At 33.6% G+C, this 24,731-nt stretch overlaps 2 protein-coding genes across 2 annotated transcripts in view; both read right to left on the bottom strand.

The window, feature by feature from the left end:
• Window positions 1-9,833, bottom strand: part of LOC139783655 (cytochrome P450 4c21-like) — a 38,687-nt gene extending 28,854 nt beyond the window's left edge. The window contains exon 1 of the mRNA XM_071722805.1: window positions 9,709-9,833. Coding sequence (XP_071578906.1) covers window positions 9,709-9,730 — 22 coding nt within the window. The 5' untranslated portion in view covers window positions 9,731-9,833. The remainder of the gene's footprint in view (window positions 1-9,708) is intronic.
• Window positions 9,834-22,528: 12,695 nt separating this feature from the next.
• On the bottom strand, window positions 22,529-23,158 carry LOC139783654 (uncharacterized). The gene has a single exon (XM_071722803.1). It carries the CDS (start codon window positions 23,156-23,158, stop codon window positions 22,529-22,531), a length of 630 nt encoding a protein of 209 aa, XP_071578904.1.
• Between the last annotated feature and the right edge of the window lie 1,573 nt (window positions 23,159-24,731).

The raw sequence follows: 24,731 nt of genomic DNA, 5'->3' as shown, positions 1-24,731 counted from the left end.
GAATTCAATATACGCGCCACGCGCCCTCTGCGATACTTTATGCTTGCGCGACCATCTTTATCGATATCGATAGATATATATCGACAGATCTGCGATCGTTTATATCGAAGGCGTCGACTACCGCGCCTTCTTCTTCCTTTTTCTCTCTTGTAACGAAAGAGCCTCATGGCGGTTGATCGCAAATTACGTGTGCAATAAAGAAGTCGAGAAATACAAGCGTGGCACTTCTTCAACCCGAGCATAAGCCGACCTCAGCAAACAAGGGTCGCAACATTGGTCCTTCGAGCCGGATACTGAAGTTTCCGTGCAATTCTCGTGCGTAACCTACACGAAAATACGTACACGACCGCCATTACAAGGACAGCCACTGTTGAAACAATACGGACTCAGTGCAACTGCCATCCTTAGCCAAGAAGGACGAGCACGTACGCCGGCTGTCGTTATCGTCTTCGCATTATCGCGAAGCACGGCATCTTTCACTTGCCGCACCAGGCGTCGCAATTATAGCGTCGCAGCGGCACATAGCATCTCTCGCATTCCCGCGAGCTACAACCGCGTCGTGCTAACGCACGGCGTCCTCTCGCAATTCCGCGAGCCAGCACCGGACTCCCTCCTATCCCAGCAGAAGACGGTCTTTATAGCAATCCTGAGGTTATCACCGGGCTTCTTCGTATGTAACGACGCCGCGTCGAATTGTCCCCGTCGCATCTAGGCGAGCCTCACCAGACCTCGACGTGCCTCAACGACACGACTCAGGAGGATTATCTACCAAAGACAGCGCAGAGTCCTTTTGAATAAATTATCTGGTGACCTACTGTCACATTTACAAGCGCCGAATAATTGTCGTTGTCTAAAATTAAAACGTTTAGTAACACGTAAGTAAATATAATTGCGAATTTTATTTTATGTATCCTGCGTATAGAATTCTTCGCGATCGACGCTTGTAGATTCTAAGAGAATTATTAGAACTCGCTCGGAGAAGCTCGTACGTTTTTATTTAACCAGAAAACGATTATATTCCTTCGCGATGGCAGAATTAGGGCTTTTAGTTAAGCAACGCGGTAGAGTGAAGGCAAAGCTCACAAATTTAAGTAATTTTATCGAGCGCATTGGCGCAGCGCCAGAAAACAAGGAAGAGTTACCCTTGCGAATTGAAAAGGCAGAGAGTCTCTTAGCAGAATTCGATTCAATTCAAAGCAAAGTTGAGGATATAGACGATACGGAAGCACAAGAGACAGAGCGACTAGATTTTGAGGATAAATACTACAAGCTGATAACAGCAGCGCAAAAATTACAGATAAACGAACGAGCTCCTCCTCCGCAAGCTTATCAACAAAATCATCCACCGTCCCCTCAGGCTAATGTTGGTAATGAACAATTTGTGTTTAGGCCAGCTGTAAAGCTTCCAACTATTGAACTGCCAAAATTTGACGGTAACTATGAGCTCTGGATGCCATTTCGAGATCTATTCGAGTCACTCATCGCGTCAAATGCTACTATACCAGCTGTTCAAAAACTGCATTATCTGAGATCGGCATTGACTGGTGAAGCCGCTAAGGTGATAACCGCATTAGAAATCACCAACGATAATTATGAAGTCGCTTGGCGTTCACTAAAGCAAAGATTCGAGAATAAAAAGTTGCTTACACATCATCTTATTCAAACATTGATCGACTTGCCATCTATTCGCCAGGAGTCGCATGTTGATCTCAGACAATTAGCAGATAACATTTCACAAATTACTCAAAACCTTGCGAAGTTAGGTCAGCCTATCGAGCATTTTGCCATATGGGTCATTTATATTATGCTACCTAAAATTGATAAAGGATCTCGTAGGGAATGGGAATTCAAGAGATCCGATATGGAAGAATTTCCCAATTTAGATGAATTTATAAATTTTCTTATTAGCCGTGGTGCGTGTCTAGAAGCGGTATCAAGAGCAAGCCGAAATCCACAATTTTCCACCGACACTCGCAACAATAATAAGACTACTCAAAATCAAAATAAAGGTACTTTGCGCTCATATGTTGCTTCGGATAATTCCTCCTGCTCTATATGCTCAAAGGATCATAAGGTTCATGAATGTGGTTCATTTCTTAATATGTCGGTTACTGATAGAAATGCCGAAGTTAAAAAGAAACATTTATGCATTAAGTGTCTCAAGCAATATCATGGCAAAGGTTGTAAAACTTCCAATTGTCAATTGTGTAAAGGTTATCACAACACGCTCCTCCACAGGTCTAAGTCTTTATCAGCAGAAACGAACGATAAAAAGACAAAAGCATCACCTGGTGAAACGTCATCAAAGGCCGTCGATTCTAGCAACGAAAAGCAGCAATCTACAGTCGCTTTAAGCGCAGATTCATCAGCTGTCTCACTAAATCACTGTACTACTGAGGGACCTCTTCAAGTTCTTCTTTCTACAGCCGTTCTGCTCATTCAAGATTATCACGGAGCATTGCATAAGTGTCGAGCCCTCCTCGATAGCGGGTCGCAATCAAATTTTATCACGCGGCAATTAAATAATAAATTAAAACTACGATACAAAACTATTGACAGGACCATTTTGGGCATAAGCGACACACCCATAAGTGCCGTCCAACAAGTCGATGCAATAGTACAATTCCGTACAAGCGCATATCAAGCAAGGCTTCCTTTTCTAATCATCGATAAAATAACTGATCGCCTTCCCACATCTGAAATAAATAAGAGCAGCTTAAGTTTTCCACGAAATTTAAAATTAGCAGATCCGAATTATCATATTCCCGGAGACATAGATTTGTTGTTGGGAGCATCTGTTTTTTGGGAGCTTTTAGGACGCAAGCAAATCAGATTATCAAGGAAGGCTCCTATACTTCAAGAAACCTCCTTGGGTTGGATAATTTCGGGCAACGTGCACCAAAATGGCACGCATCAACAACAATACAAGGCATATTGTGGCATCTCTACCAACGCAGAGATTCAAAGGCAACTAGAAAAATTTTGGCATATAGAAGAGATAAAGCAACCTAAGCATTATTCACAAGAAGAAATCCAGTGTGAGGAACACTTTCTTGCCACCCACTCTAGGAACTCGGAAGGTCGCTTCGTTATACAATTACCGCTGAAGGATGGCATTCAAGAATTAGGAGAATCCTATGAAATCGCCGTGAAGCGACTTAAGGCACTGGAACGCAAGTTAGAAAAGCAGCCCGCTTTAAAACAGCAATACCACGAGTTCATGCGCGAATACCTCGAATTAAATCACATGTCGGAAGTTCCAGTAGATAAAATAGATGACAAACCTGTCTATTACATTCCGCATTATGCAGTACTAAAAGAGGACAGCACAACTACGAAAGTAAGAGTAGTTTTCAACGCTTCATGCAAAACAACTTCCGGCCAATCACTTAATGACTTTCTCCAGACAGGTCCAAACTTGCAAGATGACTTATCCGACATCATTATACGACTGCGTCAGCACGAGTATGCATTGGCAGCAGACATTATCAAAATGTATCGCCAGGTCGAAGTGGCTGATGAGCATCGCAAATATCAACGCATTGTGTGGAGATGGTCACCTAACGGACCAATTCTTATAATACATTTGAATACAGTCACGTACGGCATGACAAGCTCATCATTCGAAGCCATTAGAAGTATGCAAGAGACAGCGCATCAAGCCAAAGGGCACTACCCTCGGGCGTGTGAAGTAATAATCAAGGATTTTTACGTAGATGACCTATTAACAGGAGCTGATTCAATCGAAGAGCTGAGAAAATTGAAACATGATATCGTTAACGTGTTGTCCAGCGCAAAATTCGAACTCAGCAAGTGGAAATCCAACACTGCGGAAATAAACAAATCAGACAACAATGAAGTTGCAGTAAAGATCGGAGAAACAACAAAAATCCTAGGCCTATGGTGGAACACAACTACGGACACATTTCACTATCGCGTCAAGGCAGGAAATGAAAAGGAAAAGATTACGAAACGCAATATATTGTCAAGAATCGCCGCTATTTACGACCCCCTCGGATGGATAGGCCCGTTAGTAGTTCGCGCTAAAATAATATTGCAGCGTCTTTGGCAGATGAAGGATTGGGATGAGAACATTACTGGAGAGACATGCACAATGTGGATCTCATGGAAAGCGCAAATCAAGCTAATCGAAAATATTTCCATTCCACGAAAGGTTTTATGCCACAATCCCACCAGAATAGAACTCCATGGCTTTTGTGACGCCTCCGAAGCTGCATACGGCGCTTGCATATTTTTGCGCAGTGTCAATTCCGAAGGAAGATATACAGTCAGGCTTTTATGTGCTAAATCACGAATAGCCCCCCTAAAAAAAAATAACCTTGGCAAGGCTAGAGTTATGTGCGGCCGAATTACTAGTTCACCTAGGCGAAAAGGCATCTCAAGCACTGACCATTCAGCTGCAGGACACATGTTATTGGAGTGATTCTGAAATAGTCTTGGCATGGATATCTAGTGAAGCAAACAAATGGCACACATTTGTGGCCAATAGAGTTGCCGAAATAAATCGCATCACGAACGGCGCTCCATGGTATCATGTCAAATCTAAGGATAATCCAGCCGATCCATTATCGCGAGGAGTTAGCGCTGAAAAAATGGAATCAATGAAACTTTGGTGGGAAAGACCTGATTTCCTACATCATAACTCACCACTATATGCCTTCAAGCCTACAAATACTATCAGCGACATGCCTGAAGCACGGGTGATAACTCTGATGGCTACAACTGTGGAACCCGACGCAAATATTATCCAAAGGTTTTCCTCATTAACCAGACTAAAGCGCGTCATTGCCTACTGTTTACGTTTCAAAGATAATGCATCCAACGGCACAAAGCGAACTAACGAGCCCTTAACGGTTCAAGAAATGGATAAGGCATTAACTTCGGCAATAAAAATCTGTCAAGCCAGCGAGTTCCATCAAGAGCTACGTGATCTTCGTAATGAAAAACAATTAGATTCTAAAAGTAAGATATTAACCTTGCATCCTTTCCTTGATTCAGATGGTGTCATTCGCGTGGGGGGAAGGTTACGGCATGCACCAATAGAATACTCCAGAAAATATCCAATTATATTGCCTACCAAACATCACCTTACGGAATTAATAATTAGAGACACGCACTACAGGAATTTACACGCTGGGCTCCAAGCGATATTAGCAGCGGTCCGTAACAACTATTGGCCCATATCAGGCAAAAATGCAATTTGCCGCGTTTTGAGAAAGTGCATAGTTTGTTTTCGTGTAAAACCCACGACAGCTACACAACTAATGGGTAGTTTACCTGCTTGTCGAGTAACACAGGCACGAGCATTTATTAATACGGGTGTAGATTATGCCGGGCCATTTAACATAAAAATATCACGAAATAAAACGGGTAAAGCCTACTTATCCATCTTTGTCTGTTTGTCCACAAAGGCCGTACATTTCGAAGTGGTATCAGACTTAACCGCGACCTTATTCCTAAATGCAATAAAGCGGTTTATCGCCAGAAGAGGTAAATGTCTTAACTTATACTCAGACAATGGCACTACCTTTGTAGGTGCTAACAATCAACTAGCAGAATTGAAACAATTTCTTGTCAAAGACGCAACTCAAGGTCAGATACCAGAATATCTAACAGAGCAGTTCATTAATTGGAAGTTTATCCCTCCATACTCTCCGCATATGGGCAGATTGTGGGAAGCGGCAGTTAAATCTGCCAAGACACACATGAAAAAGGTTATCGGACAGACTATATTAAGTTTCGAAGAGCTTTATACTATTCTTACACAAATAGAAGCATGTTTAAATTCTAGGCCGCTCACGCCAATGTCCAACGATCCTACGGATCTACAACCGTTGACCCCCGGGCATTTTATCATAGGTGAAGCGCTCACTGCAATTCCAGATTACGATCTTAGTGAAGTACCGGTAAATCGTCTAACGCGTTACCAATTAATCACACAAATGAGACAAGTTTTTTGGTCCAGATGATCGCAGGAGTACATATCTCAGTTGCAACAACGGTTTAAATGGAAACAGCCAGAAGACACAAACATAAAAACAGGTACCATGGTGTTGGTAAAAAACGAGAATACTCCTCCGATGATCTGGCCATTAGGTCGAATAACAGAGACGCACCCGGGAGCGGACGGGATAATACGCGTAGTTACTATTAAAACTAGTCATGGTCTAACCAAGCGAGCGTTATCCAAAGTATGTATCCTTCCGATTGATGATAATATGTAAACATAATTTAAGTTTAGTTATAAGACATGTTGTGATTCACTAATTTTAACAATGTAATCACCTAATAATTTATGGCACTTCACTGCAAGGGTGCGTCGCAAGCGTGCGTACAACTGTTATCTATTATATACTACAGTTCTTTATTTTCTTTATTAGTTTAAGCTTATATAGCGATTTGCGTTCTGTCCTTTTACATATTGTTTAAGATTGCGTCCTCCTATAGCACTTATCAGAATTAATCTGCATGACTGTAATAGTTTGCAAAGCTAAGCTTTCCAAAAGGGGGCAGGATGTTTAGTCCCGAATTCAATATACGCGCCACGCGCCCTCTGCGATACTTTATGCTTGCGCGACCATCTTTATCGATATCGATAGATATATATCGACAGATCTGCGATCGTTTATATCGAGAGCGTCGACTACCGCGCCTTCTTCTTCCTTTTTCTCTCTTGTAACGAAAGAGCCTCATGGCGGTTGATCGCAAATTACGTGTGCAATAAAGAAGTCGAGAAATACAAGCGTGGCACTTCTTCAACCCGAGCATAAGCCGACCTCAGCAAACAAGGGTCGCAACAGATTCTTAAAAGTATTATTTTATACTTATTACATACTATTTACACTTATTATATACTTCTCTAGTCATCCTTTAAAATACAAGATTAATACCATCATTAACTTGGTCGACCACGCCATACTTCTGTCTGATGCACGGTTTCACAACGATAACATCAATTTGATAAAATCCATTTTGTTAAATAATTGCTTTCCGGCCTCCCTCGTTGATAAACACATTCTAAGAAGGCTCGCAGAAATTAACAAACAATCAGATAACGATGAGTCTGACAACCGCACAGATAGGGCCGTTCCTGATCTCAAATGTTACATCCCTATTCCGTATGTCAAAACTTTCAGTGAAGGTTTGCGATGCATTTTTAGTAAGTACGGCTTGAGTACCCTATATACCGTTCCTAAGAAACTAGACGCACTAATTAAAAGAGGGAAGGACACATTAGAGAGTAAGAAATGCACGGGCGTTGTCTACAAACTAGACTGTTCGGATTGCAATGCTTGTTACATTGGTCAAACCAAGCGCCATTTAGAGACCCGTATTAAGGAGCATTGCGCGGACATTAACAAGCATTCCAGTCATCATTCGGTCGTCAGCAAACACAGAATGGATTTTGACCATAATTTTAAATGGCACGAGGCTACGATCCTACATAACGAGCAGAATCTCAAAAAACGTAAAACTGCCGAGATGATATTAATTAAAAAGCATACCGACGCTATAAATTTGCAGAAGGACACAGAAAACTTGCCATTGGTTTACGATAGGATAATAGCTTCTTTTTAGACTTTATACTCTATGTCAATTTATTTATTTATGATTATTCGTGACACGACACAAGTATATCAGTTGTTCGTTGGGCGCTATACGTGACGGTCATGCCTCACGAAGTTTACGTTCTGTTTTTCAACCGCCCCGTTAAAGTCTAACGATGACTTGTAATTTCACAATGTTTGACGCACATTGATCCATATAAGTTGAATTTTGTAATCCGCATTGTTTCCACTTTATGTATTATTATACCGGCAATTTACGTTGTTTCAGCATTAACTTGATAAGGACCCAAAATAGAGGTCGAAACGTCGTTATAATTATTAAATTATTGCCAGTCAGGCCGACTAATAAAGAGTTTATATTATTATTTTATACTTTTTAAAGCTTTTTTTATTTTTTTTTATTTTTTAAATATTGTTGATGATTTTGATAAAACTGGTACCAAAAGATTACTAATTTTATGGGGATGGCTATTATGGGGTTAAAAATTGAGGGTTTCATGGGGTTTTATTGGTGCTCTTAATTATAATAATGGGTGAGTTTGGGGAGAGGGGAATAGATTTTGAGCCCGCGCGAAAAATCTAGTGTATACATATACAGGGTGAGCTTTATTTCGTATGTCAATTATCTCGGAAAGTATTGGTTTCTTGGAAAAATGTTTCAGATGAAAGTTCAAGGGTTGAGAAGAGGCCAATAAACGTCTTATTAGATTTTGGGTCCGAGGTCCGTGCTGGGCCCAATAGGGCACAATAAGGCCCAAGTTAAATTTTTTAAATAGAAATTTTCATTTTTTATTGTATTATCTTTTTCTACTAATTAATTTGAACAACTTTTGTCTGAAACATTTTTTTATTTGTCTTATACTTTTCGTGATATTTAAGGAGAACTTGGTAACTTTTTGAATATTTAGCTTACGATATATCTCAATAATTGTTTGTCGGATTGAAAAGTGGAACAAGACTTTTTGACTAATTGATTTGGTCTGAAAAATATGCTGTTGCATAGTACCTCAACTTTTTAAATATTTGTGTATTTATATTATTTTTTAAATATTTGTGTATTTAGAAGCTCCAAAAAAATGTATATTACACAATTAAATTAGATATATATAGGCTTTGTTGGAAATCTACGAGTAGAAGAGAAGCGGGTTAAATGAGAGCTAGACGCAATAATTAATGCGCGAAAGTTCTTTTAATTTTTTTAAAATAACACCTAATAATTTTGTGTATTATACACATATTTTCTAACATTTGTAAATTAAGCGCCGACTAAATTGTCAGACTTGCAACGAGCTCCAGTAGTAAAATCCCTTCCTTGCCCCTTAATTAAATCGCTTAAATTTGATGCTAAGTATCTAAATATCTGTAAAGAATTTATTGCGAAAAATACCTCAGCCAGAGTTCGAACCTGGAATCTTCCTCATTCTGTGTAGGGTATCGTATTAATTCGACAAACTTTTGCGCATCTATTACCGCGTCTGGCTCTCATTTAGCTTGATTCTCTTCTATCTGGTATATAAAAAAGTTTGAGATACAATTGCAACAGCATATTCTTGAGACCAAATTAAGTAAAAAGTCCTGTATCGCTTTTTTCCCTTTAATAAGCAATTATTGAGATATTGTAAGCTAAAATTGAAAAAGTTACCAAATTTTCCTTGAATATCTTAACAAATATAGAGAAAATAAGAGAATGTTTCAGACACAAAAGTTCAAATTAATTAGTAGAAAATGATGATACAATAGAAAATAGGGGTTTCCATTAAAAAAAATTGACTTGAGCCCTACTGGACCCAACATGGATCCTAAACCAAAAATTGAATGAGATCATCTATTGGCCCCCTTCGAGCTCTATAACTTTCATCTGAAACACTTTTTTATCAATCCCTTCCTTTATGAGTTATTCGACCATGCTGTTTCAAATGGATCACCCTGTATATTCATAATATTCCTTATGGTACAACGTTAATACGTTATAAATGTAATGCTAGAATATAAACGATTATGAAATAATAAATTTTGAATATTTCCTTAAATTAATTACAAAGAAAGTAACTACATGTAAATTACGTACTTATAAAAAGCAATTATAGTATAATGTTTTACTCTTGTAGATATATCTTACCAGGAGCAGTGACCAATCCCATACCAAGTAGAGGAACAATTTTATATATTATACTTTTCTCTATACAATTTCTGCTGTGTAAAATAGTCTAAAACATAAAAAAATTATTAATTTTTCACCGCATTGTGGTGACATTTGCGCGTTTGTTTCATTCGCGCAATTAACATAAATTTTATCAATTGTAAAGTAATCTGAGTTATTTAATCTGAGTTGTTAGTTAATAAGTTAATGTTAGTAATAAGGATTATGTATGCATATAATAGATATCATGTATAATTTATATAAAGTAGCTGCTTATTAAGATATAATGAAAACATTATATTGCAGTGAACGTTCTTTCTTTACTTTTACGTCATCCGGTTCGTATATTCCAATGAACAACTTGCTGCCCAACCAAAATTGAAAAGGAGATGAGTAATCTTCTGACATCTTTAATAGAAAATCCATAAATTCTAAAAATTTTAATATATCTTAGAGATATTTTTTATGAGGTTACTTATTTACATGTTATTATTACAGAAATAAAAATTACATATATTTTAATTGTAGGGGAGACCAGGAAAGAAAGTGACAACGTGATTTAAAATCTATTGTTCCTATATACGAATCTATCCGCTGTCGTTTTTTCAATGCCTCTTCCACCTCATTGTCAGTAGTGCACGAAACTCATTGTCAGTGATAAAAGATTATGCGTTTATTGCATCGACGCCATAAAAACACGACCAAAGTAAATATTTTGTGTTTTTTTAGTTTTTGAATATTTTATTGGAAATTTGGTTTATTCTCTTATTTATTGATTATCATAAATTAATCACTACTCCTTTGAGTAGCTTGGTACATGAAAACAATATTTGGAAGTTAGTTTTTTGGTAAAAATTAATGTGTGTGTGTGTGTTTGTTTTACCAATTCTGGCAGAAATATCAGTCAGGATGAAAATATTAGTCTGTTTTGTCCTGAAAGTAATCATTGTTATTGGTATAAATTTGTATTTATTACAGAAGTCTAGCAACGTCCGAAATATATGAACAGGCGGCAGCGACATAGGAAGCCTATAAGACTTGCACTAATAACAAATTCATTAAATGTTTGCCATAAATGTCTCTCTGAGTAGTAGGAGTACTTCTTTCTCAATTTTGTAGCAGATACCAAAGTATTACTTACTTTTCTTTTATTAATTTTTTATTTTTTTAGTTTATATTAATATCGATCTCAAGATCTTAGAAAATTATCTTTCAAATTTTTATTATTTACAGGCATAGGTATAGGTAATTACTAATTACCTAATCTTAATTTAGAAATTGTTTATGCTGTAAAGAGAAAAATCCTTGTTATGTTAAAAACTTTCGTTGATTATATGTTTGTATAATTTATGTTCGAAATAATTTAAACTGCCCAGAAGTATTATATAATTATTTGAAAACAGTATTTTTGTCTTGAAACAATTATCAAGACTTATAAAACGTTTTGCTACTTTGATTATGTTTGTTTTTATTTTATTTTTTACTATGTTACAATCAACTCTGAGTCCTGTTACAACCAGTCCTAGGGATAGGGACAATAGATATCAAATCTAGATTTTCATAAAATTTTATTTTTCTACTTAATTATAATATGTGGTTAGATTTTACCTATCTCATAATATAGAAAGAATGTGTTTACTTTGTAAAGGAGAAAAAGTTTTTATATGCAAACAAGCAAATGGAAAATATTGATGTAAATAAGCAAATGTTACGTTTGTTTTTCCTGGTCTCCTTTATAATATACAGGATGGTCCACTTAACTTGAGCATTTGAAATATCTCACTTATTTTTGATGATACGAAAAAATGTCTAGGAAAAAATTTGCACTGTTTGAGGGATCAATTATAATGACAGAAAAAGTTTTTTTTTCAAGATTATTTTTTTAAGGATATTAAGATTAACGTCACTTTTTTAAGTAAAACCATATGTTTTTGTTTGCGCCACTTTATGGTCAAAATCGAGGAGTTTAGAGACTTATGACAATATGATCTTCAAATAATTTAGAACATAAGAAATTACGTATATTTGAAGATAACAGAGATGTCAAAATTTCATGCTTTTTGATACAAAAATTTCTTTTTAAGCTCCTGGTTCCTCGCTATAATCATCCTTGTTTGATGATGTCAGAAGCGAGAAAACGCATGCCGAGAATTATTGCGTTATACGTTCAAATAAAGAGATATACTCACAAAATGACATTTGTAATCAATTTAGCACACTTGTAAAATTAATAAAAAAAAAAAAGATATGAAAAAATATATCTTAAACAGGAAGCTTCTATGTCAAGTTAATTTTGCGGCTATTTATTGATTGTTCGAGTAAAAGAAAAGTGTTCGGACAATTTTACAAATGTGTTGAACCAATCATAAGTGTCATTTTCTAGGTATATCCTTTTATTTGAATGTAACATAAGAATTCTTGGCATTTTCTCGCTTCTCACGTTATCAAACAAGGATGACTATAGCGAGGGACCAGGAACCTTAAAAATAAATTTTTATGTTAAAAAGCATAAAATTTTGACTTTTCTGTTTTTCTCAAACATACGTAATTTTTCATGTTCTAGATTATTTGAAGCTCATGTTGTCATAGGTGTATGAACTTTTTTTGAAGTCGGCCAGTAGCGCAAGCAAAAACATGGCATATGGTTCCATTAAAAAAATGATTTTAATTTTGATATCTCGAAAAAAATGACCTTAAAAAAAACTTTCTCTGTCATCATTCTCTGTCACAACAATAGAATTTAGACGAACATAAATTACAATATAAAATGAAGTTAGAGACTGTCATTAGAAGGCTGCCACGTAATGTTGGTTAAATAAATTACGCACCAATAACCGTGTTAACTCTTATAGCCCCTTCTTAATTTTGACAAATTACTTGTTTCAGATACTTACATATACTAAAAATCTTTAATTTTATTTAGGTATTTTCACCTGTAAGTTTGGAGGTGCTCATAAAAAGTTTGAATTACATTTAACTAAAACATTTAATTATATTTAATTCTGTTGTTGATATTAAATATTTTTATATATCTGATTTCGTATATAATTGTATCAAGCTTTATACAATAATTTAATTTTATAAATAATAAATTTTTTCTGATAAAATAATATCTAATTGTAAGAATTAATTTGACCGAAAAAATAGCGCCTTATACATTCTTATTAAACTAAATCTTATCTTTAGTCATTATACTAAATTAATAATACTCTGAATCATAATTAATTTTATTTGGAAAATTAAATTACTTTTACTTTAGAAAATTTTAATGCCAATTTTTTAATTTTGTATAGTTTGAAAATATTAATATATCTGTAGTTTAAAAGTATTGGTATTACCTTCACGACCCAGCAAAATATGAAAGTTACCAATAAATGGCAATGTTCTTGGTCCTGGTAAGTTATTTAATCTTCTAATAAAAAACACTTTTTGGCAGCAGTACCAAAGAAAGTAACTTATAACAACAATTGCCAGAGAAATCAATATACCATTTACGAACAACATTGTAGTAAGTAATAATCAATGCAAAGTATTAATGCACTTTATATGAATGCTACTACCAAATGAGGATATCGTTGACTTGGTGATCCTTTTATTATGTTTCCCCACTCAAGCTAATGATTCTGACGTTTAACAACACACTCTTGCGTGAATCTTTTTTTTAAGAATACGTAATATTTACCAAAGTAATTTGATGTGCTAAAGTTGAATTTATTTTCACAATTTTGCTATCGCATTATTTAAAAAAAAAATTGATGCAAAATGGTCAAAAAATGATAATTTTGATGATATTTATTGGAAATAAAGTAAATTAATTTTTTTATTTTCGCTTATCTAAAAGTATATTCTTTTTTATAAATAAAATCTCTTATAAATAAAATTATTTTGTTTTTATATTTTCTTTATACAAATTTGAAGTTAAAATATAATGAAGATCGTCTCTACGTGATGCAATGCAAGAAATATTTAAAATACATAAAATAATAACAAATGTTTTGCTGTATTATTATTCTTTATATTTTTAACTAACAAGAGCTTAACTACGAAAATAGTTTTAGTAGGTATTGTACGATACAAAATAATATACGATACACAAAATGACGTATATTATAATATAGTAATAATATACGTGTATGTACACATATTTATTTTAATACAATCTGGGTACGCCTAGTTTCTGTACGCCAGGTTGGTTTAAGACCGCTTTATACAATGTAAAATTTGGATGGATGGAATCCGCGGCAGAATAGCGAAATTGTATGTTTCATTTATGCAATACTAAAACTATTTTTTAAGTTAAACGCTTGTTAGTTAAAAATATAAAGAATAATAACGTATAATAAAATATTGTTGTTATTGTTGTTATTGTTATTATTATTATTACTATTATTATTTATTATAATATACTATTTTACACATTAGATTTTTCTACAGTATATAGACACAAGTATAATAATTATTCTTGATTTTACTGACAACTACAAATTGGCGTTGACTTGTGGGTTATCAAATCTTTTGGGTGGCGCGTGTATACTTGAAGCTGTTTCTTTACCTTTGAAAAAATTAATTTTTAACGAATTTCTTCACGGAAGAAAAATTAGCTAATCTAGTCGTAAGATATGGATAACTAACATTTTTTGCAGCGAGAGCAATAATTTAGCAATAGTAGCAAAACCTTTTATTCTTGCCGCAAAAAAGGTTAGTTATCTATATTTTACGACTAGATTTGCTACAGTAGCTAATCTTTTTTTTCTGTATTTCTTTTAGTAATATTAACAAGTACATATCGTGTGTGTGTTAAGTAATACTTGGAATTTTTTATAGTACTTTATAATTAAATAACATAATTAACTTTAAATTTGCTGATATATTTCTAAAAATACCTTTATATAAAATGATATATCGGTAATTATTTTTTAATAATTTTTTAAATGTATATAAGAATCTTTAGTTTCAAACACACGCATGTATACAAATTTACACACATGCACATGCAAACACATTATTTTACATCCAACATACACAATAGTATATTATGCATACGTATGGGTGGAATGAAGATATATCTACGTATGGATTTCATCACAGCATACATAGTAACGCATGTGTTATGCGTACGGGTGTGCATGCAATACATCCATACGTTTTTATTATGATAGAATTAAAAAAGCATTCCTATTATACAGGGTAATTTAGAAATATTTGTACAAACTTTAGGAGTGAGTTCTCCACACATAAACAAGAAAAAAATGTTAAATAAACATATGTCGGGAAATGACTGGTTTCGGACAAATGCGTATAAATATGACATTTTTTTCTTGTTTATTTGTGAAGGACTTACCCCCAAAATTTACACAAGTATTTCTGAATTACTAGATATTTTTCTCTTGCTTGGAATACTATGTCTCTCAATGGCATGCAATATGGCAAGCAATAAGATCAACTACATGAAACCAATAGAATTATCTCCATGTGACAGTCGAGGTGTATTGATCTATATATGTATAATACTGTCATCGTACAGTGAAATTTGAGGATGCAGATTTTTTGGAAAACGTTACTTAAAAATAAATTAACCGACTTAGACAGATATATTATAATATATCTTCACAGAATGGAAGAAAAAAGAGACAATTTTTTATGTAAAATAAACTCGAGCAATCAATTGTATGAGCTTAATAAGAAGTTGATCATTTCAGCTGTTATATATTGAGATCTAATAATTGTGTCTCTACTCAACTGGACAGTCCGCGTAAGGATACACTATGTAATCTGGTAATGTGTATAAAATAAATGTTAATTTTCCACTAAACTTTGAAAATTAAAAATTAAAAATTTGAAATATTCTGAATTGAAGTTATATGATAAACATATTAAACATATTATAAAAATAATATAAATGTCTCATAAAGATATCTTTAAGACGTCTTAGATCCTGATTTTGGATATGCGTGCTGTCTGGGGTATCTTTTTGCATAGGTAAATGTATGTATACGATTATTATATTTTATATCTTGCGCTTAGTTTAGGTTTTACTTGCTAACATCTATTTCAAAAAGATACAGATAAAAAGATACAGCATTAATATAAAGTAAGATAATTGCGTACGGAAAGATAGTCCATGTACGCTAATCATTCATATTACATCGGAAGAGATAATGCATAGCTCTGAACTGGTTTCCTTGATAGATTTCGGCAAATCTTGATCTTATCTTCTTGTACAGGTATGAATAAAAAACTGAATAAAGAGTTAATAAAAAATATAAAGTTACTGTGGTATAAGATTTTCGCTCGAGAGCAATAAAATAATACATATTTATATTACATTGCATAACTTTAACTTTAGATATTTTCGGATAGGTCTAAATACATTATAATACAAAACATATCACATACTAAATTTTGATAACTTTTTCGAAAGAAAGGAGAGAAAGAATAATTTTGAAATTTTTAATAAAAATAAATATCTTAGAAGTTGAGTTGACTGAAATTAAAAAATATTTATTAAACCAGATACTATCTCTACTTTTATATTGAAAAACTGAGACCTTTTGCGCTAATTTTTTCGTATTAAACATGTTATAATCCGTTACTACTTTTTAAAAAGAAATAATTGGTAGTGTCAATATGTGGCAGTCTATTCGGATCTGATAGATTGTAGATAATTTATCATTCTGATGTAAAACATTCGATAACAGTAATCTCAAACAAAATGACATAGCAACACATGTCAGACAAATTACGACCGTTATATTAAGCAATTAATTAATAATAATAGCGATACGATATTACATTAATATTACTGTCAGAATGCAATTATCTTTCTCGGTAAGGCTTTTATTATTTTCTCCACATAAATAATCCCAGATAATTGATACTAATGTTTAATAATTAATACATCCTCATGATTGAAATCTATCTTGAGATAAGAAAGTTAAAGATGCCGAGAAATTCTAAATTAAATTGACTTTAATAAATTTAAAAAAGCCTTATACTATATAAAATATATTATATAAATGCAATATGAGAAATCATATATAATTTTATTAATAAATTGCGATGTATTTATCTTCATATGAAAACAGCTATTGTATATAAAGATCGTTTTACATTAGTCACAAGCAATCCATATTGTCGCAAGAAGCTTGCAATTTGAGCTTTTACATTAAAGAAAGTCACAGCCAATCAAAGAAGAGAATTTCTGTGAAAATTTCGTTTTAAGCAAGCAGAACTGCTAGTAGTACGAGTAAGTAGTACTGCTTTCTTTGCAAACAGTATTGCTATACCGGTCGTAACGTAGTCCAACGTAGTCGCAAATAGCAGTCGTAAGGTCGTATGACCAAATAAAAAATTTACGTCTCTGAGATTTGCGACAGGCAATGAGCAGATCAAGCTCCGTTTTCACGGCATCTATTTGGCTTGCTCGTTTGTTTCGTGTTTTGTTGTAACATATGCAAAGTTATTAATAAGTTAGGAAATTTTATTTTAATAACGAATGATTTTAGAATAGAAAATTAATCTCTGGACATAGAGATATTTATTTGTTCTAGAAATAGTAACGTTCATAGAGATGATGTAGATGTTGGATTTGGTCAAACCTTGTGACTACGTTACGATCGAAAGTAGTACTGCTTGCATTTATGCGACTGGCTGCTTGTGACTAATATAAAACCTTGATATTTGTTTACGTATATAAATGTTTTGAAGTTATTTGCATTAAATGGAAAAAAATAATTAGTGAGTAGCAAAAGCAAGATAACAAATAAAATATAATTGCAAAGTAATACATAAAATTATCATGTCTGCATATCAAGGTGATGACCAAGGTAATATATCTCACTACCCGTCATAAAGTACATATTATTTATATAACTTAAAATGGCATAAACGTGAGTATATATAAAAAGTAACTCCAACACGCAAAATAATACAACTTTTTCAATGAAGCTTTCTATATTCTCGAGGAAGTCTGATTTGAAAAGCGAGCGATTAATGTATCTGTCATTTGTTAAACTAAACAACTTTGCTTGAATCATTGATTAGATTATCGAATCTCAATAAAGGCTGAACCGAAGTTCTGACTGTTCTGAGTAGGCTCAATTGATAGCTTGGGTCCAAATTATATAAGAACTGATATCACATACGCGTGCTTCGCGCGCGCTGTTTAGCTTTAACATTACACTATTACTATTACACTATTATAACTCCTTAATACACACAATTGTCAAAATATACAGCTGCTCATGAAGTAAGCGCAGCGAGAGAACCAATCAGCATCGCGGAAAAATGTCAACAATAAAATCTCTTACACGGCTTTTTTATGAGTGGACTAGATTATAGCGCTTCGCGCGCGCCTTATGATGTTTTTTATTTGTTATTATCTATGCAAAAAACATTTGTACACTCGATCAATCGACTGAATCAAGACGACCAATCACGTTCGCAATAACACGGCAACAATTGCAAACGCGATTCAGCCAACTTCAGGGTTTCATACCGCTTTTATAAGAGGACTATTTTTATTTTTCTACATGTTCTACGAGGGGATATATTGCGATACAAAATTCGATTTGACAGATTTACATTTAAGAAACGTCGTCATTATCGTCAAAAGAAAATCCTCTTCCAAGTTGTGATGTAAGAAGGCATTAGCTTTTTGTAGAGTTCTTCAAATCAGCGATCATGGACGTGTGCCCCCCCCCCTTCCCCCCCCACACACACACGCGCGCGCGCGCACATACAAGTGCGTGTTCCGTATTTTCTAAAGTTATTATATATACGGAAACACTTTCGCGTGCTCCGCAAACCAGAAGAACGAGTTTCAATTTATGACATGCATACTGACAACATTTATTTTCTCACCGTTTGTATATTGTTTTGGTCGATGAGTGTTTGAGGAATGAGAGAATCATTTTATGGAAAATTCTGGCAAAGGCAAGCGATAGTTTAGTCTTAGTCTTTCTGTCTTTGGTCACTTCAAAATTTTATTAAAAATTTCACAATTAGTTATGCGCAATAAGATACCACGTCTGTACGCGAGCGAGTCTAACGGAAGAATCCCCGTTTTTCGCTCAGGCTGCATGGAATAGGCTCTGTTCTCTTAGGACATTGTGCCCTTCGAGAAAATTCTCTCGAAAAGTTCAGATTAATTTAAAACAAAATTAACGCTTTGCAATTATTTATTATTTATACCTGAAGTTTATTATTCGCGCTAGTCATGCGTTTCTTATTATCGTTTATATATTTTTTCCTGCTAATATACCCGTCTATGTTTTTCATATATTTGTACGTTTCTCGTATAATCTAGGCGGTTGGGTATGTGACGATGCAATTGCCACGTTGTCATTTTGAAATAAAAAAGTATGTTGTGGTTTTTTAACGATTAATAATAAGACATGACTTTAAATTGATAGTATGATATTGAATGGACTAATTGTAATCCTGAATATAATAGCGAGTTTTTAATTTTCTCTTCGATGTATCTTTTTAGCATGTTTGTAAGTACATATATCAACATCCAACCCAGAAAACATTATGACGTCTTAATTTTTATAAGATGTTTTATTAACGTCTCATAACATTTTTGAGGCGTTTTATAGATGTCTAGTTTTAACTAATTTATACGACCACTTTTAGACATATTGTAAATTATAATAAAAAAATAACACGAAAACGCGTTAACAAGGAGAAAAATACGAAAGAGGAGCTAGTGTTGCTTGATAAATCGGCATCATAAATAATTTAATATTTACATAACTTTGATAACAATCTATATATTACAACAGAGATCGCGGTTTTGTCATTAGCAAAGTTATGGAAGTATTAACCCAGGTAGCACATACAAGTTTCAAAAATGTTTTATAAGCGTTTTTCCGAAACGTTTCATAACCGATTTCTAGAAACGTTTCTCATGAGTAAAAATGTCTATTCGAAAAACATTCGATGGAACGTTTCTTTTCCGATAAAATAATGTTTAAGAAACTATTATAGAAACGTTTTTTTTAATAATGAAGAAAATTCCTACTTTTTACGTCTTTTGAACGTGTTTATGACGTCTTTAAGACATGCGTGAGAATGTTCTAGAAGCTTTATGCATCTATTATACCATCTATGGCGTCTATTCTTTTTCGAATAAATTCCTGAACTGGTACACATTCGTGCAATAAGTTAAAGTCAAACAAAATATACTTGTCTCACTCTAACTTAGGGAAGATCGGGGCTCATTGGAACAAGGGGCAAATTGGCAATGCGTTCCGTTTATGTATTTATGGAAAGAAACAATGGAAAAGTTATCACAAAGGGTCTGTTTTCTATTGCTAAACTGGCTGCGCTAGTTCAGAGTTTATCTTTGTTACTCCACATTGTGACTTGGAAGGAAAAAGATAAACTCTGAACTAGTGCAGCCAGTTCAGCAATAGAAAACAGACCCAAAATATCTCTTTTATGACATAGGTACTTTTCCCAAAGTTTATTTAAATTAAACAAGTATATTGCAATAAAAAAAGAGAAAACTCTGATTCAAGAGGTGGCAAGTAAATTTTCGAGCGTTTCAAAATATCGTATTAGTGTTCTTCAGCTTGAGAAGTAAATCAAAGTGACGTATTAGTGTTAGTTAAAAGAAAAGTTTCTGTTACTATATTCGACTGTGTTATTTTGAGTAACAACAGTAATTTATTTTAATACGTATGTAAAGATGGGATATGTTGACTCATATTAAGGTACGTTTAGTTTGACTTGCTGTTGCCGCGAGCGTGAGACGTGTGTGAATATGTGATTTGCTACCTACAATGCTGATAGAAGCTGCTAGATATATATTTATATTTAATATTTTTATATCAGAAAGCTACATCTAAAATAGTTAACAATTTTCTGCAACAGGATTTTGCTATTTGATCATTACAAAATAACTTTAAAAGATATACAATCTTTATCAAGAAGTACATCTGCTACGCATTTCGTATTTCTATTACGTTTTTATTCATTTAACATAGACTTTTGTCGTATAGCCAACTTACCCTACTATCGGGGCAAGCTGGCTACAACGCAGCATGTTCGTATTTCACTTATTACAAAGAAACTACCCAGTAAGCAAAAAATCATTATTACAATGTTATTGCAACGATATTCTAGAACTTGTAATGTTGTTAAATATGTAGTTCTTAATGTTGTATAGAGCATCATTATGAACATACTTTGACCACGATTCCGAAATTTCAGTAATGTTGAAATGGGAGTGCCATAACGTTGCAAATGACATTGCGCTAAGGTTTTTCTATCATTCCTGTAATGTTTTTGGGATAAAAATTTAAACGAACTATCAACTTTATTACAATATTATATCAAGATTATCGTAATATTAATTCTAACATTTAATAAAGTTGTTATTAATATTTTGTTTTTATTTCAGGCAATATGTATTTATTTTCAATAAATATGCACTACACTAATTATCATAAAAAAGTAGTTTTATTTATATAAAAAAATATATATACATATACATATATATGTTTTATTATGAGTTTTATTTCGTGTGCCAATTATCTCTGCGAAATATCTCTGCCAATTATCTCAGAAAGTATTGATCCTAGGAGGGGAAGTTTTTGAAGTCAGCCTTTGGATAAAAGAAATTAAGGTGTCTTCTAACTCTTCTTTAGGCAATGCGATACAGGTGCTCTAGTTCAATATAACTCTTTTACTATTTTTTTTCTAAACTCTTATTCTTTCCTTTTAAATAGATTATTAATCTTTCCGGATCTTTACCAAACAGTTGCTGGAAAATAAGAATTTCTCGTTCAATTTCATAAATATTAGTAACATCTTCAGTGATTCATTCTGTGTATCAAAATACATTATGTCTGTTAAGTTAGCACCCCCCCCCCACAAAAAACCGGAATAACACATATGTAGAAATTAAGTGCTCTTTGTGTGCTAATTATGTGCTCTATTCACGATTTTTGTGAAGTTCAAAATAAAACAAACATATAAACGTTCTTTCAATAGCTACGTTCAGCAGAACGTTTATTTTGCAACTGTTGGAAGTTTTCTAAGCTCAGATTTGTCCGATGACAAATAGATTAAGACCGGTAGGACAAAATTAATTTAAGTAAATAAGTGGATATATGTGCATGTATAAAATAATTTATTTTGTGCAATATAAATTTAAATGTTTTAAAAAAGACTATTAAAGCTATTATATATACATAAAGCAAATTATAATTTTAAAAGGAAAAATTTAATAAATATTTTTGTTAACTGTAGAAACGTAAAAAATACGTTTCTTAAATCATGGTTTAAATCATAGTTTCAAAAACATTTTTGTTCAAACGTTATTTCTTTGTTAATGTTTCGTGGGAGCCGTAAGGCGAAGTAAACATTAATATGATTGAACAATGAACCGTTTATTAGAATGATACAGAAGTTAGTTGCACGTGTCGTAATGCTCGGACAGACAGAAGCGACTCTCACGATTCCTCGCGATTCTTAACTGGAAGCAGTTAACCTGCGCGAGGGCGACCTACATGCAATAGTGTTACAGCGTTGCCAACTTATTATGCTAGAACCAATAAAAAGCTTTATCGTTTCTAACACTTCCCCTTAAACTTTGCATTGTTCTTCTCTGCAGAACACAAATAGCTTAACGCTCAACTTTCAACTACATAACGCTTTAAAAAGAAAATGATGGTACACAACTTTTACATAATGCAAACCTAATATACTCCGTTGCAATATAACAAAAATATGCTCTGTTGTATACCATAACGCAAATTTATAACTTTATAAGTCAATTATTCAGTTAATCTCAACTGATCACGCAATTTCTCATACTGAACACGCGCGGAATCGGTTTCGTTAGGATATCAGCTACTTGTTTTTCACTTGGAATATACTCTACTATTAATTGACCCGTTTCAACACACTCACGCACGAAATGATAACGCACCGCAATGTGCTTAGAATGCTTATGAAAACTAGGGTTTTTGGCAAGCTTTATTGCACTGGCATTGTCTATAAATATCACAGGCTCTTTGTGCAGCGGTGTGATCTTACTGAACAATCTGCCTAGCCATACAGCCTTTTTTGCACCCTCACTCGCGGCCACATACTCTGCCTCCATTGTAGAGAGCGCTACACTTTGCTGTCGCCTGCTTGCCCAAGTGATCACTCCGCCGTTGTACTTGAAGAGGATTCCACTAACTGATCTGCGAGTATCTGGATCATTAGCAAAATCTGCATCGCTATATCCTGTCAGTCTGGGAATGTCTCCGTCCAACCTGTACTTGATCCCATATGCCGTTGTGCCCTGAAGATATTTTAAGATTCGCTTGACCATCATCCAGTGTCGTTCCAATGGTTTCTCAAGGAACTGAGAGACGAAGTTTACCGCATAAGCGATATCTGGGCGCAGCTGTGCCTCTACAATTCGCCACATCGGAAGAGCGTTTGCTGAACGGAGTGAAAACGCTTGTCTTACGGCGTTGGGAAAAACGTTTGCTAAACGTTTGAAAAGTCTGACAGCAAACTCTCTGGACGAATGCGTTTCAGCGTTTACTGAGCGTTCTCTGAAAAGCGTTGCCTCAGCATTCCAGAACTTTCATGAAACGTTATATACAGCGTTTTATAAGCGTTCTGGAAGCGCTCAAAACCCAACGGCGTTATGTAAGCGTTCTTATAAAGTTTGAAAGCGTATATAGTCGAAATTTTGATCCTACTTTCAACCTCAGTATTCAGTTTAACGTCTACTTTGGTACTCTGAAGCCTCCGAGTTGAAATTTTGGTCCTACTTTCGACTTCAGATTCAACTTAACGTCTACTTTAGTACTCTGAAGTCTATAACAACCTCTATTGAGTCTATTTAACCTACAGCTACTACTTAAAACCTATAAATTTTATTTTGATGGATTGGTACTCATCCTACTGTGATACTTCTAAATTCTTCTTAATCTTTTGTAATATAAATTAAATATAGTTAATCAAAACTTTCTTCTTTTTTAAATTATTTTTAAATTTTTTTACAATAAAATAAAATAAATATAAAAATTTAAATATATTAAAATATGTAATATTTATAAGAAAGACAAGCAAAACGTATTAGTTTTTATAAAACAGAAATATTTTATTATATAAAATTATTGAAGACATAATTATTATAACAATTTAAGAATTGCAGGGAGAATTTCTTATCGTTAAGTTAACATCATTATTCAAGTTTTTGTTGATTTACAGGAATACCTACATACATTTCATTATTAATAATCATGTGAACACAAGGTGCAACAATATTGTCAATAGGAATTAATTCAATATTATTTTGTACGTGACATTTATGTAAAAAAGTATTGCTATCGTATATAAAATTATCTCCTTCAACATGTAATATATAGTCTGTTATAATTTTTTTAATTACAGCGTAATGATCTCCATTACATCGACAAAGTCTTATGCAATTACAATTACTAATTTTAATAAAATAAATTGATCCTAATAGAAATAGATTATTGTTTACATATTGAATAATATAAGATTGAGTTTCTAAATTTCTTTGGTATGTTTGTGATATGTATAATTTCCCATTTTTTAATGAACGGAAATATTTATGAATTACTACATTTTCAGGAATTCGAAGATTACGTAATATATTAATGAGATTAATGGTATAATTTGATATGTACCCCGACACTAAAAGAACTTTCGGAAACTCTTTCAATAATTTTAACCTGTTTTTTTTCGATTTACACAAAAACCTTCAGGTACTTCATCTATTAATCGTATCATTTTAATATAGCGATCATGAGATTTAGCAATTTGTGTATCAATGTGGCCTGTTCCATGAATTAATTTCAATAATTGACCATTAATATTTTCATATTCGAAACACGAAAACGCCCATAATGGTCCAAGTCTTTTTACACAGTCTGCTAAACGAAGCAATTGATGTATGTTAATTGAACAAAAATTTAAACCATATAATATTTCAAACTCTCTAACGAATTTCTTTAAAAAAT

Source organism: Temnothorax nylanderi, unplaced genomic scaffold (genome assembly GCF_030848795.1).
Source record: "Temnothorax nylanderi isolate EJ_2023f unplaced genomic scaffold, tnyl_v1.0 TNYL_tig0526_pilon, whole genome shotgun sequence".
Taxonomy (NCBI): Eukaryota; Metazoa; Arthropoda; class Insecta; order Hymenoptera; family Formicidae; genus Temnothorax; species Temnothorax nylanderi.
Note: the sequence above shows the minus strand (reverse complement) of the source record. Positions and strands in the feature narration are given on the sequence as shown.